Source organism: Erpetoichthys calabaricus, chromosome 10 (genome assembly GCF_900747795.2).
Source record: "Erpetoichthys calabaricus chromosome 10, fErpCal1.3, whole genome shotgun sequence".
Lineage (NCBI taxonomy): Eukaryota > Metazoa > Chordata > Cladistia > Polypteriformes > Polypteridae > Erpetoichthys > Erpetoichthys calabaricus.
Window position 1 is genome coordinate 42,034,747 of NC_041403.2, and position 16,722 is coordinate 42,051,468.

At 43.0% G+C, this 16,722-nt stretch overlaps 1 protein-coding gene across 2 annotated transcripts in view; it reads right to left on the reverse strand.

Moving 5' to 3' along the window:
- Positions 1-16,722, reverse strand: part of abca4b (ATP-binding cassette, sub-family A (ABC1), member 4b) — a 325,020-nt gene that overhangs the window by 80,113 nt on the left and 228,185 nt on the right. Inside the window, exons 28-30 of one of the 2 annotated variants that reach the window (XM_051933274.1) lie at positions 14,981-15,067; positions 8,483-8,658; positions 2,099-2,223 (exon numbers count right to left, since the gene is read on the reverse strand). In XM_051933274.1, the coding sequence (XP_051789234.1) occupies positions 2,099-2,223; positions 8,483-8,658; positions 14,981-15,067 (388 nt within the window). The remainder of the gene's footprint in view (positions 1-2,098; positions 2,224-8,482; positions 8,659-14,980; positions 15,068-16,722) is intronic. The other variant, XM_051933275.1, reaches the window with a different exon arrangement.

Below are 16,722 nucleotides of genomic sequence, written 5' to 3' on the forward strand. Positions count from 1 at the left end.
ACTCCGGTAGATGCAAAAGCAAATGAACTATTGTAGGATCTAATGCAGTTCATAAAGTTTTTACTTTCAGGTACATCGTTAGTTAGAAGCTTCTGTAGATATTAAAGATATGAATGTAAAGGAGGCAGTCTAATTTGACCCTTTTGACCACAACGTGTAAATTCATTACTTGTATTGCCAGTTGTTTCTTCAGGGAAGTTAAGTGAATGACAATGATTGGAAATGACATTCATTAATCCCAATGAATTTTCATGAATAGTGGACTCATTATTGAACGCGTTGTCAGCTAACTGGCGCAAGCGTTTAGCAGGTGTCTGTCGTTGATGTCCGTGACGTGTATCTTTTGCTTGTGCCATTTTAGAGGCGCGTCGTTGCATGTCCAGTATTTGGGACGTGCTGTTTTGGAGCTGTAATCGATTCGCCTGTGCTGTGTGAGAAGCCCGTTGTAGTTTACGTCGTGCATTGTTTGTATTGAGCCTTGCCCGTTTTTGTATGTCAGTCAGTCGAGCTTTCCCTTTTTGGAGCCTTGCCTGCTTGTTTTCCGGCATTCCAGATGTGCGGTGTAGACGTCTGCGTTTATTTATGTTGTCCCTTGGCTGCCGTTTCTGTATGTCTGAGACGGGAGGTGTTTCGTTTTGAACCCGTGCCTGTTTCGATGCAGCACTTTGAGACACGCGCTGCATGCGTTTACGTTCATTGTGTCTGTCTATCTGGGTTCGTTTCTGTAACTGTGTTAGTTGAGCTTTGCGTTTTTGGAGCCGAGACATTTTCTCTATCGGAGTTTCAGAAGCGCGTTGTAGGCGCCGACGTGTATTGTTTTTTTTCATGCGGGTTCGTGTGTTTGGTCCCGTTACCCAAGCCGTATCGTTTTGTACTCGTGATCGTGAATTCATGACTTGTTTGTTCTTCAGCGTTAGAAATATGGATAAGTAATAAGGAGGATCGCACTCACTGTTAATATGGAGCCTTTTCTGCGGTTGAACGATTAATAGTGCCACATTGTAATGAGGTCCACCTATGCTGCATAGTGTGAATGTATTGAGATGACGTATGTTTAATACGGACGTTTCGTTCAGAAATGGGGCTTTGTGTGTCATTTCTTATTTATGTTAGTGTTCTCTCGGGTGTCTGAATCGTCCTTTTTGTGTACGTTTCGTGTGCTATGTCCGTAGTCTGTCCCGTTTCATGTCCAATGGGGTTTGTGTGGCGCTCGTGTCTTCTTTTTTTTTGTGTGCTAGGGGCTTGTTGCCTCACTTTTTATTTCTGCTAGTGGAGGGGGTGTTTGTGTTTCGTGGGTCTGAATCGTCTTTTTTGTGTGCGAACCGTTTCGTGTGCTATGTGGCGCTTGCGTGGGACTCCTTTGTTTGTGGTGTTCTAGGGGCGCGTCGCCTCATTTCTTATTTCAGTTACTGGAGGGGGGCTTTGTGTGTCGTGGGTCTCAATCCTCTTCTTTGTGTGTGTCCCGTTTCATGTGCAATGGGCTTCGTGCGGTGCTGTGTGCAGCGCCGGCGTATGACTCCTTTTTTCTGTGTGCTATGGGCGCGGCGCCTCATTTCTTATTTCACGTTGCATTCCATCCGGTTTCCGTTGCTTGGAGGGGGGGGGGATTTGTGGGGCGCCTGCGCAGTACGTCTTTTGCGTCCACGGCCCATGACCGGATGTCCCTGCGTCCATCCGGTTTACCATTCTCGTTTAGTAATATGGAGGATACATTACATCACTTGAACATGAGAAGAATGTGTAAACTCGACACAGTGACGGGCTTGGCATGTGAGCCCAAGACACTGGAACACCAACTACTGTGGGCACAAAGAAGGGACAGTCAAATTCAATTAACACAATTAATTATTTTCATGCTTTTAATATTTTGGTTTTGTGTTTTATATTTCACTTTCATTAGATATTTTTATTATGTTGCAGTAATTTTACTTGTTATTCAGATATCACTCTATCATAATTGTTTCTATATTTTACTTGAGACAAGAAGTTATACATCTTTGTAATCTCTTGAGGTTTAAACCTGAACTCTAATGAGTACATTTAAAGCAAAAATATATTTCAAAATGATTTTAATAACAGTTTTTACACTGCAGCCAACCTGAAGAATGTAAACTGCTGGCCATATATCCAGGGATGAAGAATTAGACTGGGATATTCTCCAAAAGGCGGAATGATAACAGTAAAGACCAATGCCAGGAGCACAAAAGTTGCAGGCAAAACAATCTGTTTTGGAAAAAAAATGAATGATTGCATGTATATATAATTTTTTAAGTAAGACAGAGTCATAATCTCTTTTATAGATCCCAAAATATGTTCATACACATATACATACACATATCGATCTGTTTTTCTTTTGCTATGCCAAGCAGGCAAACAGAATAAGTTTGACATTTATTGAGAAATTTTCTGAAAATTTAAGGACAAATATGAAATATATGAACTAAGTTCTCTTGGTATTGACTAAATTAAAACAAATATAAATATATACAGTACATCTATGCACACATGTATAAATATATATTTATATAAAAATATACACATATACAGTATATTGCGGACCCCAGGGGTGTGTACAGCCACCCTATCCCACCACAGACAGGCATAGAAATGCGTTTGCCACACAGCACACGTTTATTCACATGGGGAAGCGTTTTTTTTTGCTCCCCACAGATCACAGTACACAAAGCACCAAATGCACAGTCCAAAACAAAAGACTTTCCTTCTTCTTCTTCTTCTTTCTCTGCCTCCACTTCTCCCCCAGCAATCTTCGCCCACCTCCTCCTCCCAATTCTGGCTCCTCCCTGTGAGGCTGGCAAGTCCATTTCTATTGGCCAACCCGGAAGTGTTTCTGCTCTTCCTCCCACGTGGTCTGCAAGCACTTCCGGGTTAGGCAGAAACCCCATGCCATATGACTCCTCCATTATTACAGCACCACCTGGCGGTCCCCCTGGTACCCAACATGGCTGAGATAAAGAGCTCCAAGTCCCATGGGGGAGCTGCCATCTAGCGTCCTGGGGAAAGCAGTGCACTAAAGAGGCTGCCTTCTCCCATCCTTCTACTTCTTGGGTGTCCCTTACAATATTTTATGTATATATATATATATATATATATATATATATATTCACAGACAGCTGGGGTCCTTGCCCGGCCAGGATGCCTCTTCTCTGAGAGGACCAGGGGAGCAAGTGTGGACAGAACAGATGCTAAATGGCAGCCCCCATGGGTTGCAGCGGTGCCTTTGACTCCAGCAGGGCTTCATGGGAGATGAAGTTGTCTACAGCCCTGTTGGGATCCGGGGTTGTCGCCAGGGGGTGCTACAGCTGCTCCTGAGCCCGTATGGGTGATCCTTTCACCGGGTAACATATAAAAGGAGCCAGCAGACAGTACTCGGTGAGCCAGAGTTGGGTGGAAGGTGGACGAAGCTTGCCAAGGAGGAATGGAGAAGAGAAGAAAAGAAAAGAGAAATAAAGTAAACTATGTTAGGGCTTTGTATTGTGTTGTACTTGTGGGAACAGGTAAGACATTGCCCACAAGTGAAGAAACAAAATAAAAAGCATTTATATTTTTTTCAGTGTGCCTCCTGCGTCTGTCTGTGTCTGGTTGGGTGGCTGGCACGCCCTAAGTGGAGTTGTCACAATATATATATATATATACGTTTATATATATATATATATACTAGGGGGCTTCGCCCCCTGCTCGCTTCTCTCGCTAACCCCTGTGTTTGGTCATTTTTTTTTTTTCTTTGGAATTGTTTCAATTTCATTATTTGCACTTTTACTTTAAAGCTTCATTAAAAACAATATTTTTTCGAGACACATTGTGACAACGCAACGTATGACTGCCCGTGAGTGAATATTGTTTCTGTTTCTCTAATAAATAATCTGACTTTTTCTAATGTCTGTCCCTGTGATTTATTGATTGTCATAGCAAAAGCTATTCTCACGGTAAATTGTAAACATTTTAATACAAATGGCATATCACAATCTCCTTTGGTGTGTAATGTTATTCACGGAATATATATATTACCTTTCTTTTTGCCTGGTAAAATTTGCATTGCTTCTCCGTGATCATCAATATACACCTGACCGAATTGTGTATTCTTTGAAATTTAAACTTGTCGTTGCTTTAACTGTTCCAGGACCACAGATTCTCATAGCGTATGGTCCATTATTGTGTAAATACACTTTTTGTGCATTGAATGATGCGAATGTGAAAAGACTTTGTTGTCTACTCTTTGCGCCTTTTATTTCTGACCTCGATTTGTCCTGCTATTTTTTCAATTACACCTGGTTCTGACATGATAAAGTGTCACAAAAGTTTTACTTGAACAATCGCCGACTTCCTAACCCCAAACACAACTTTCTAGCACCCTCTACAATGCCCCCACCCCCTTACCGCATCAATCAATACCCAGCTATCAGTCTTCCATGCTGTACTCCGCCCTCCCTCAATTGGACCTAACAGTCACTTAAAACCAAAAAGCCCTCAACCTGGCTGGGACGCTACAATACTTTCGAATTTTACTGCTTTCATATTCTGTACCTTTCTCTGCATGTGTGTCACGCCAACGTTTGTTTGAGCCTTTCGAATTCCACTGCTTTCATAATCTCTTATCTGCCTTTTTTTCTCTCCAACGCCTTTGGGTCACTGTTCTCTGTATTGTTCTTATATGTTTTATATGTACTGAGAGCACATGATCTGTGTGTACTACGTGCTTTTACACGACTGAGTGCTTTTTGATGGGTGTGCTCTTATATGATATCTTTTGTAAGTAGGGCATATCTTGCAAGAATCTCATGTTCCACATCCCTGCAAGACGGCCCTGGGACAATCTCTTGGCACCAAGTCTCATGTTTACTGTCCCCACGAGACGCTCCGTGGCAAGTCTCTTTTATCTCGCGGGTCTTTTAAATGTCTTCTAAGAACTTCCGAAAAGATCATGTATTGTCGCCTCACTTTTGCTTTCCAGGATTTTTTTTATAATAGAGATACAGTATATTATATATATATATATATATATATATATATATATATATATATATATATATATATATATATATAAACCCCCAGTGTACCCCAGTAACAAATTGTTTGTTCCCTGTCCTACTTTCACTATAAACTTAAATTATTTAGTCAATTTCACTCCTCCCACCCTGTGCAAAACAATCCTGGTGCACTAGGAAATTAAATGGAAGTTGGACTGAGAATATTGGGTGTCTCAGAGCCCCTTAAGAGTTTAAATAGTGGATGGTGAAGGAGGAGGAAGGACATCAGAAGTAACAGAAATCTGCCGAAGAGGTTACACAAACCAGCAGTAAAAAGTCTTCTCCAAAATGATTGTTGCCACCTTTTTTCTGAGATTGATTTGCTCTTCCTCCTCCTATCTGTGTGTACTATGAATACAGTACATTACTAGAGCATAAAGCTTCACTCTATATTTTAGAAACTGCCATGCATATCAAATATACTATTAACATTTAAAAACTGTTTGGCCTGCTGGCTAGGACACTAAATTGCAGATCATTATGCTGCTAGCTCAGTTCTAGCCATTGATTCATGAAGGTATTCCTTTTTTCTGGCGGCACTTCATTGGTAGTACACTGCATAAGGAGATGCACTATGCTCTTCAGATTTATAAGTTACATTTGGTAAAATACACAATGAATAAATCAAAAGTAAACACAGTAAAACAGTGTACACAATGTTATGAAAGTCTGCCGTTAAATTGGACAAGCAGGTCAGCACTTACACTTAGATCATTTTCAGTATGTACATAATACTAATGTCAGCTACACCTCCTGCTTTCTAGTGCTTCCTGTTTCCCTGCCATTATTTCATACAGTAAATGTAGAAAGGTTTTAAGATTCCATTAAAAATTTAAAGAATGAAGGCAATGTTATAATTGAATACTGCTCTTAATGTTATAGATTTTATCAAAGAGTATGCTGCAGTTACTGCTAGAAAAGTCACCAGCAGCTTGGAGTCGGGACACAGAGAAACACAAAGAGTTCTTTACCTTTGATTTATGAAACATACAGAAAACAAGTATTATGAGTAAGAAGCTGCACTGAGGGTGTAGGATGGCAGATTCATGGGTAAACAGTTGACACATTGCAGTACGGGTTGCCCTTTGCACATACACACTGCTTTCCATTGTGTTCCACTCTATTACTCTGCTTTGCTGGTTCTTCATCCAGCTCCTAGGAGCTCATAGAGGATGTTTCTAACACTGACTCAGTAAGCTGGTGATTATAACATATATCCATCTATCCTGTTCATGTCTGCTTAATCCATTCAGGATTTCATATATACAGTATCAATAAATTAAAAACAAAAGCCACACATCTGAATTTTACACTTATACAGAAGAACTTGAGGTGGCCTAAGACCAAATTTCACTTAAAAAGCAACACTTTTTAGGGCATCTACGAACCATACTCAGTAAGAACACAGAGATTGGGTAGTCAAGACATTGAACTTCAATCGAGACTGACAGCCCATTAAACACCACACATAGATAAAACTTGAAATCTCCTTTGTTTAAGCTGCAATAAAATGTTCAAAGCTGACAGACTGAATGTTAATTAAATGTATCAATATAACATTGACGCATCATTCTGACTGCAATTTGAAAGGGGTTATTTACATTTTGTTTTGACCTTACCCATATTTTGACTTTGAAAAATCTCATCGTTGTGTATGTTACTGGTGTATGTATGATGTATGAAAAGCAGGCACTGTATAGAATGCCTAGGCAATATACTGTATAGAATGCCGAAAACTGGACGTCAAAGTATGAAATGATTAACATGTCACACATTTCCTAGGCATTCTATGCAATGCCAAAAGACAATACTTTGCCTAAATAACTTTTGTCATTCTATATAATGCCTAGGAAAAGTATATATAGTATTGAAATAATTTGGACATTTCATACTTTGCCCCAAAACACCAGGCATTCTATATATTACCTAGGCATTCTATACAATGCCTGCTTTTCGTATATTGCCGGTAACATATACACAGCAGAATCTTAGAACACAAAAGTCACATAACAAGACACTTTAGTGGGAACTTGAACTGTGAAGTGCAGCTGCGTTATTCTTATTGAAATTGTTGCACAGAGTGGGGTCAGCAAACTATTTGAACTAAGTTGTTACCTTTTAACACCTAAATGGCAAACCTCAACAATTGTGACTTTTCACTATTTTAGTAGGGATTTTCCTCATTTTTTCTGTTAAATTTTATTATTAACTTCTGTTGTTAGTCCCTGCATAGGTAGGTGAGCTACTAAATAATATTGTACACTTTCTACTTATTCATATTTGCCCTGTATTTTGACTTTTATTTTAATTTTTCAAGCTGAGATGTACATTACGCATGGCCCTCCCTTGCATTAATACATGGAATCACTTCTATAACTACAAATTGATTAAGATCATTTGTACTACTTATATTACTACAGAAATCTAAAATGTCATGTTGAAAAATAGTAAATTACTTTATTTTTGGTGGCTACATGTACACCCAACAGGTTTACAAAGTCTTTTACAGCCCTGAAGAAGACTTACTTAGTTCGAAACATATTGGCCAAGCTTCAGTGTGAATTGCAGCCTTTTGCATCAGATTGTGTTGGAACAACAGTGGATCATCTACTCATTGTGGACTGCTAACTTGGACTTCATTTCCTATTACTTTGTGATTGCATGGTTTGTTTATTATATATACATAGTGCCACATGCGTATGCATAGGGGACAGTTTAAGGGCTTGGATAATTGTAATCTTCCTCCAGAAAGCCAGAGGGCACTGTTGATTAATGAATTTTCTCTGGAGACCTGAAGATTAACAACCATGGCACTTCTGGTGTTTCTGCCTCTTCCTGCCAAAAACCCATATCACTGCAAGCAATACCATCTTAGTCAGTCTATCTTGGAGACTTGCATCATCACAATGTTTCTTTTTCTTTTTCAATGCGCCGTACCTCATGGTTTATTTGAATGTACAGGGTTAGCCTTCATGGTGTCCCAAACATTTATCATCTCTTTTTATCTCTTGGTTACAACAGATTTATTATATTTATCTGATTTTGAACCACTTGTGCCAATAGTGCTCATTTAATATGCAACACAGCTATTGAATTAGCCACCAGGACATCACTGATTCTGAATTTGGACCAACTGTTCCTTAATACCTTTTGGTAGGACTCAGCTGAACCCAGCAGCATTAATACAAAATATGGACATTTAAGCACAAGATTACTGGTTATGGTCCTACCTGTGACTTCCTGTGTAACCATGAAAAGCCCCTGACCTGCAGAAAAAGACTTCTGCCAACTATATACATTAATAGAATATACATATTGTAAAAAACAATAATATACATTTTAAAAAAAAGCTTTTACAGGCTAACATTAATATATTGAGCATTGGAACTTCAGGAACTGCAAAGCATTTAACAGTAAATCAGTTGAAAAGATTTTACCTGTGCTAGAAAGTCCTTCTGGCTGCGGGTGGCATGATGGAACCGCTTAATCAGAAGAGCACCAAACTGCTGGATGACCAGTGTTGTCCCTTTGATCTGCTTTGAGCCTTTTCCACCACCGTTGTCGACAGCTGATGAGTCAGGAGCTCTTTGGTTTACGTCTTCATTTTTGGCATCTAAAGTTTTCGTCGTCAAATTAAGATTTTTGTGTTAATTCTTTCCTTATATCTTATTCATGTATCAAATGGCAAATCTGACATATTACTATACACTTTAGCAATATGATTTTAATAACACAATCTCTTAGTTTACTTGTCTACTTCCATCTGAGAAAGATGATTTGCCTGATAAGAGAGTGAAAAATTGACAAATTAACAGAGGTACAGACAGATTTTACACACACATGCATGCACACGCATACACACATACACACACGCACACATACATACATATAAGAGAACAAAAGATCCACATATATTGGGATGGGTTTAAAAGGGATAGTGTAAAAGATGGAGATTCCTTAAAGTAATTTAGACCCAAATGTGGCTTTCTCCTCACTGCTAAGAATTTCCGATTGGCAGTGTTGAAACCACACTTCCATACTGAGGGTCAGATTTGGGCAGAGTAGAAGACAACAGAGGAGGTTTGGAAAGGAAGAGAGAGGAGAAAGAGGGAGGCAAACAACAAATGATCATTTGAAAAATAAAATAATGAAATACGAGGAGACCCCTCCTTTAGCCGCCACCTTATCGTGGTGGAGGGGTTTGCGTGTCCCAATGATCCTAGGAGCTCTGTTGTCCGGGGCTTTATGCCCCTGGTAGGGCCACCCAAGGCAAACTGGTCCTAGGTGAGGGATGAGACAAAGAGCGGTTAAACAAACCTCCTATGAAGAAAAACAATTTTGGACGGCGTTTTCCCTTGCCCGGACGCGGGTCACCGGGGCCCCACTCTGGAGCCAGGCCTGGAGGTGGGGCTCGATGGCGAGCACCTGGTGGCCGGGCCTGCACCCATGGGGCTCGGCCGGGCACAGCCCGAAGAGGCAACGTGGGTCCCCCTTCCCATGGGCTCACCACCTATGGGAGGGGCCAAGGAGGTCGGGTGCAGTGTGAGTTGGGTGGTGGCCGAAGGCGGGGACCTTGGCGGTCCAATCCTCGGCTACAGAAGCTGGCTCTTGGGACGTGGAATGTCACCTCTCTGAAGGGGAAGGAGCCTGAGCTAGTGCGCGAAGTTGAGAGGTTCCGGCTAGATATAGTCGGACTCACCTCGACGCACAGCTTGGACTCTGGAACCAATCTCCTTGAGAGGAGCTGGACTCTGTACCACTCTGGAGTTGCCCCCGGTGAGAGGCGCCGAGCAGGTGTGGGTATACTTATTGCCCCCCAACTTGGAGCCTGTACATTGGGGTTTACCCGGTGGACGAGAGGGTAGCCTCCCTTCGCCTTCGGGTGGGGGGACGGGTCCTAACTGTTGTTTGTGCGTATGCACCGAACAACAGTTCGGAGTACCCACCCTTTTTGGAGTCCCTGGAGGGTGTGCTAGAGGGCATACCTTCTGGGGACTCCCTCGTTCTGCTGGGAGACTTCAATGCTCACGTGGGCAATGACAGTGAGACCTGGAAGGGCATGATTGGGAGGAATGGCACCCCCGATCTGAACCCGAGTGGTGTTTTGTTATTGGACTTCTGTGCTCGTCACGGATTGTCCATAACGAACACCATGTTCAAGCATAGGGGTGTTCATATGTGCACTTGGCACCAGGACACCCTAGGCCTCAGTTCTATGATCGACTTTGTGGTCGTGTCGTCGGACTTGCGGCCACATGTCTTGGACACTCGAGTGAAGAGAGGGGCGGAGCTGTCAACTGATCACCACCTGGTGGTGAGTTGGCTTCGATGGTGGGGGAGGATGCCGGTCAGGCGTGGTAGGCCCAAACGTGTTGTGAGGGTCTGCTGGGAACGTCTGGCAGAGCCCCCTGTCAGAAGTAGCTTCAACTCCCACCTCCGGCAGAACTTCGACCACATCCCGAGGGAGGTGGGGGACATTGAGTCCGAATGGGCCATGTTCTGTGCCTCTATTGTTGAGGCAGCTGACCGGAGCTGTGGCCGTAAGGTGGTCGGTGCCTGTCGTGGCGGCAATCCCCGAACCCGTTGGTGGACACCGGCGGTGAAGGATGCCGTCAAGCTGAAGAAGGAGTCCTACAGGACCCTTTTGTCCTGTGGGAATCTGGAGGCAGCTGATAGGTACCGGCAGGCCAAGCGGAATGCGGCTTTGGTGGTTGCTGAGGCAAAAACTCGGGCATGGGAGGAGTTTGGGGAGGCCATGGAGAACGACTTTCAGACGGCTTTGAGGAGATTCTGGTCCACCATCCCGCGTCTCAGGAAGGGGAAGCAGTGCAGTGTCAACACTGTATATGGTGGGGATGGTGCGCTGCTGACCACGACTCGGGACATTGTGGGTCGGTGGGGGGAGTACTTCGAAGACCTCCTCAATCCCATTAACATGCCTTCCAATGAGGAAGCAGAGCCTGGGGACTCAGAGGTGGGCTCCCCCATCTCTGGGACTGAGGTCACCGAGGTGGTCAAAAAACTCCTTGGTGGCAGGGCCCCGGGGGTGGATGAGATACGCCCGGAGTTCCTCAAGGCTCTGGATGTTGTAGGACTGTCTTGGCTGACACGCCTCTGCAACATTGCATGGACATCAGGGACAGTGCCTCTGGATTGGCAGACCGGGGTGGTGGTCCCCCTCTTTAAGAAGGGGGATCGGAGGGTGTGTTCCAACTACAGAGGGATCACACTCCTCAGCCTCCCTGGAAAAGTCTATTCAGGGGTCCTGGAGAGGAGGGTCCGTCGGATAGTCGAGCCTCGGATTCAGGAGGAACAGTGTGGTTTTCGTCCTGGTCGCGGAACAGTGGACCAGCTCTATACCCTTAGCAGGGTCCTGGAGGGTGCATGGGAGTTTGCCCAACCAGTCTACATGTGTTTTGTGGACTTGGAAAAGGCATTCGACCGTGTCCCTCGGGGAATCCTGTGGGGGGTACTCCGAGAGTATGGGGTACCGGCCCCCCTGATAAGGGCTGTTCGGTCCCTGTACGATCGGTGCCAGAGCTTGGTCCGCATTGCCGGCAGTAAGTCGAACCCATTTCCAGTGAGAGTTGGACTCCGCCAGGGCTGCACTTTGTCACCGATTCTGTTCATAACTTTTATGGACAGAATTTCTAGGCGCAGCCAGGGCGTTGAGGGGGTCCGGTTTGGTGGGCTCAGGATTGGGTCACTGCTTTTTGCAGATGATGTCCTGTTTGCTTCATCAGGCCGTGATCTCCAGCTCTCTCTGGATCGGTTCGCAGCCGAGTGTGAAGCGGCTGGGATGAGAATCAGCACCTCCAAATCCGAGACCATGGTCCTCAGCCGGAAAAGGGTGGAGTGCCCTCTCAGGGTTGGTAGCGAGATCCTGCCCCAAGTGGAGGAGTTCAAGTATCTCGGGGTCTTGTTCACGAGTGAGGGAAGAATGGAGCGTGAGATCGACAGGCAGATCGGTGCGGCATCCGCAGTAATGCGGGCTCTGCATCGGTCTGTCGTGGTGAAAAAGGAGCTGAGCTGCAAGGCGAAGCTCTCAATTTACCAGTCGATCTATGTTCCTACCCTCACCTATGGTCATGAGCTATGGGTAGTGACCGAAAGAACGAGATCGCGAATACAATTGGCTGAAATGAGTTTCCTCCGCAGGGTGTCTGGGCTTTCCCTTAAAGATAGGGTGAGAAGCTCAGTCATCCGGGAGCGGCTCAGAGTAGAGCCGTTGCTCCTCCGCATTGAGAGGAGTCAGATGAGGTGGCTCGGGCATCTGATCAGGATGCCTCCTGGACGCCTCCCTGGTGAGGTGTTCCGGGCACGTCTAACCGGGAGGAGGCCCCGGGGAAGACCCAGGACACGCTGGAGGGACTATGTCTCTCGACTGGCCTGGGAACGCCTTGGGATTCTCCCGGAAGAGCTAGAAGAAGTGGCCGGGGAGAGGGAAGTCTGGGCATCTCTGCTCAAGCTGCTGCCCCCGCGACCCGACCTCGGATAAGCGGGAGACAATGGATGGATGGATGGATGGAAATACGAGGAGAAGTTTAGAAAAGTTTAAGAGAAAAGGGAGTAGATGTGTTGTGAGATCTAATGCAGACGATTTATGAACCGGAGATAATACCAGAGGAGTAGAGGAACAGTGTGATGGTATCCATGTATAAGGAGAGGGGTGATAATCAGGATTGTGGAAGCTATAGAGAAATACAGGTGTTGACACACACACAATGAAAATTTGGGAAAGAGTTATACAGAGAAGGCTTAGGGAAGAGACCACCATAGGAGAGGAGCAGTTTGATATTTTTCCAGGAAAAGGAACAACTGATGCAGTCTTTGTATTGAGGCAGTTCGTGGAGAAGCATAGAAAAAATAACAGAAAGTTGTGAAGATGGTATTTATTGATTTGGAGAAGACTTGTGATAGAGCACCACATCAAGAAGTCTGGTGGTGCATGACAGAAAGTAAGAGAAGTATGTGAGGATTGTCCAGGATATATATGAGGAAGTGAAGACTCGGGTTAAAGCAGGGTTGAGGTAACAGGCAAGATCCCAGTTAGAGTAGGTTTGCACCAGGGATCTTCTTTAAGATCTTATCACATTGATCTAATTATGGATGTGTTGAGTCATGGGATAAAAGACCAGTACTCCAGTCCACCTGATGCATACCTTTTGTTGATGACATTGTGTTGTGTAGCACCAGAAAAAAAGAAATGGAGGTGAAGTTGGACGAATGGCTTAGGGCTTTGGAAGATAGAGTATTGAAGATAAATATGAAGAAGACAGAATATATATGGTTTAACGATGATCATGACTCAGAAGTTAGCCTGCAGGGAGAACTACTGAAAAGAGTGGATAGATTTAAATATCTAGGATCAGTGGCAGGCCAAGATGAAAAACTAGATGCAGAAATAAGCCACAGAGTGCATGGTGGATGTAAAAATTGGAAGAAGGTATCAGGAATATTGTGTGATCAAAGGATCAAGGCAAAGATTAAAGGCAAGGTTTTTAAGACAGTGGTAAGACCAGCAATTATGTTTGGAGCTGAAACATGGCCAGTAAAGGGAGCACAGGAGAAGAAGTCAGATGTGGTAGAAATGAGATTGTTGAGATGGATGTTTGGAATTACAAAAAAGACAGAATAAGAAATGAGACAATCAGAGGTACAACAAAAGTGGGAGAGATACTGTAACTAAGAAAGTATGGGAAAGTAGGCTGAAGTGGTATGGACATGTGATGAGGAGAAACACTGAATATATGGGCAAAAGATAAACTGGAATGGAAGTACAAGGAAGGAGAAAATGAGGGGGTAAAGATTATTTTTTTTGCTTATAGAAAAGTCTCCTTTCTAACTAAAATATATAATCAGACATATTGCATAAAAAGGTTCTCAAGACAAGTAAAAGGTTACCACCAACTTTAAAGACAGAATGTACCACTAATCAGCTAGGAACATGTTAATAGTACTAGCCATAACTAAACATTGTTCAGCTGGTGGAAGTTCCTTGACATTTGAAAAGTGTGCATATATTTTGAAATTTCAGAAATCGAGAAGACAGTAGAGGTGTAGGCTTTCTATTGAGTGTTCAAGAAAACTGTTTCCAAGCACATAATACATGTAAGGCTGTCCAGGGGTTGTTCCTACATTGGCTGGGACAGGCTCCAGCTTCCTGGTATCCATAGGTCAGAATGTAACACAAGGTTAATAAGCTAGGGTGCAATTTAAAGGCATTTCTTCTTGTTCACCAATAAACCAGAACCTAGAAGGCCAGTATAGAGCCTTTCATGGTAATACAACAGTTTTCAGGATAAAAAACTTCAAAAGTCTCAGAGTTGCTTTTATAAAAAAAGGTTAAAAAAACAAATTATATCCTGAATCAGTAGTGAATTAGTCTAAAACACTAAACCTCCCCACACACGTTTAAGCATATTCATACTGTCAAACTGATTTGTATGTCATAAACGAGGTTGTAGGGCTTTACCAAATATTAAAAAGAAGCCATTTCTCGACAATGGTAAATAATCAAAAAGAGAAAGTATTATTTATTACCAGTATAACATTCTCAAACCTGCTGAATTCAATTCAAGGGCATGGGTTTTCAGAGTCTATGCACTGTTGCTAATTTCATAATAATTTGGCTGTGGCACTTCAAAATGAACAAACAGTGGCATCATGAGTAAGATATGGAACCTCTAAAGCCTTAATGGTTATACTTAAATAAATCAGCAATACAGCATAGCAAACCCAAGCAAGCTTATCTTGCAGAACAGCAGCCCATAAACATATATTATAAATAAGCAGCAGCAGTAGCAGTGGTTTGACTAGTAATTAACACTACACTAGAGGAAGCTGGAAGATTCAAACTCTAGATCTATGATCCTGCTAGCGCTTTGCCTTTGGCACTGCCAGCCGCATCAAAGCTTTGCAGGGTTTTTATTCACCTTCAGCAACTTGAGAACTAACAACTGCAGCGTTGCTGTCTCTGGAAATACTTGTTCGAGCTCTCCTCTGCTGTAACATCCACTCTTCTGGAGTTTGGGTTAGTTAAATACATACAATATAAAAATAAAAAACGAGTCAACCAAAAGGATTAAAAGTTTTCTTTTTAACAATTTTGGAAGAAAGATTTACTACCATCGCAAACTGAGCTGGATTCTGATATGAGTTCAAAAAACTATGTTTCGTTTAATCATCCTGGAAGTTTGGGGTTGGTTTTATTTTATTGGGTGCTTGGATTATCAAACCTTTGGGAAGTAATATCTATTAAAGCACAGATATGTCACAGACAGAACTTTTTGTTATTAATTTTTAATTAAATGAAGAACACAATAACAAAAAGAAATGTAGAAAATGAAACATCTATGAAAGAAAAAACAACCCAGCCTATTCTAATTTATTTCATTGTGCTCCATCCCAACATGAGCCATGGAACAAAATTAAGGGATAACCCAATCCCTTGAGAAAAGGATGGACTACAATTTAACTACACGGAAAAGGGAAAAGGAACATTGGTTAAAGAAAGTATTGGGGCCAGCAGAAAAACAGGATTTAAACTACCAAGCAGATGTATCCACATTTCAAATAAATTGCTGGATTCACCATTAATCTGTGACACGGGCAATTGAAGGTCAATGTAATGCGGAAGGGGCGGCACGGTAGCGCAGTAGTAGCACTGCTGCCTCACAGTTAGGAGACCTGGGTTTGCTTCCCGGGTTCTCCCTGCGTGGAGTTTGCATGTTCTTCCCGTGTCTGTGTGGGTTTCCTCCGGGTGCTCCGGTTTCCTCCCACAGTCCAAAGACATGCAGGTTAGGTGGATTGGCGATTCTAAATTGGCCCTAGTGTGTGCTTGGTATGTGGGTGTGTTCGTGTGTGTCCGGCAGTGGGTTGGCACCCTGCCCGGGATTGGTTCCTGCCTTGTGCCCTGTGTTGGCTGGGATTGGCTCCAGCAGACCCCCGTGACCCTGTGTTAGGATATAGCGGGTTGGAAAATGGATGTAATGAGAAACGCCAGTTGTCCACAACATGGTGCTTAGGAGTTTCCTGTTAGAAGTGAGAATGGGTTTAAATACTAGAACACTGAGACAGATTACATTGTGTTTGTCGCAGTTAAGCAGTAGCATGAAGAGATCTGAAAGAAGGTTTGATGTAATATCTAAATGCTTAAAAATAATAAAAGAAGATACTGAATGACATATGTGAGCCCAAAAGGAGACAAAGGAAATGCCAATATATGTAAAGAAATGTACCAGGCAGACAAAAGAGACAGGAGCTGTCGAGGCACCCCCTGGCGGTGGCCATGGACCCCAACATGTTTGAGCTTCTAAGCCCCAAGCCCATGGCCCCGATGCAACCCAGGGGGCCGTCCTCTCATATCCTGGGGTATGAATTGCCCTTCTCCTGGTCCCTTGCTCTCCCATATATAATGAATTTAAATGATTTAATAAATTATTTAACCAAAATGAGAAGAAATTCTGAAAGCTTTCTGAATCCGCTGTATATATTCACATACACACACTTTTGCATATTAGAGATGTTAGAGAGTAACCACTGTTTAATAAACCAAATTTAAAGTAAACAATCTTATTGACTATGCAATTAATTGAAATTTGCCTTGCAAAATTAAATTACCTGATACAGACTTACTTTGCATAGAGACACAAGTGGAGTATTTAAGATATGATTA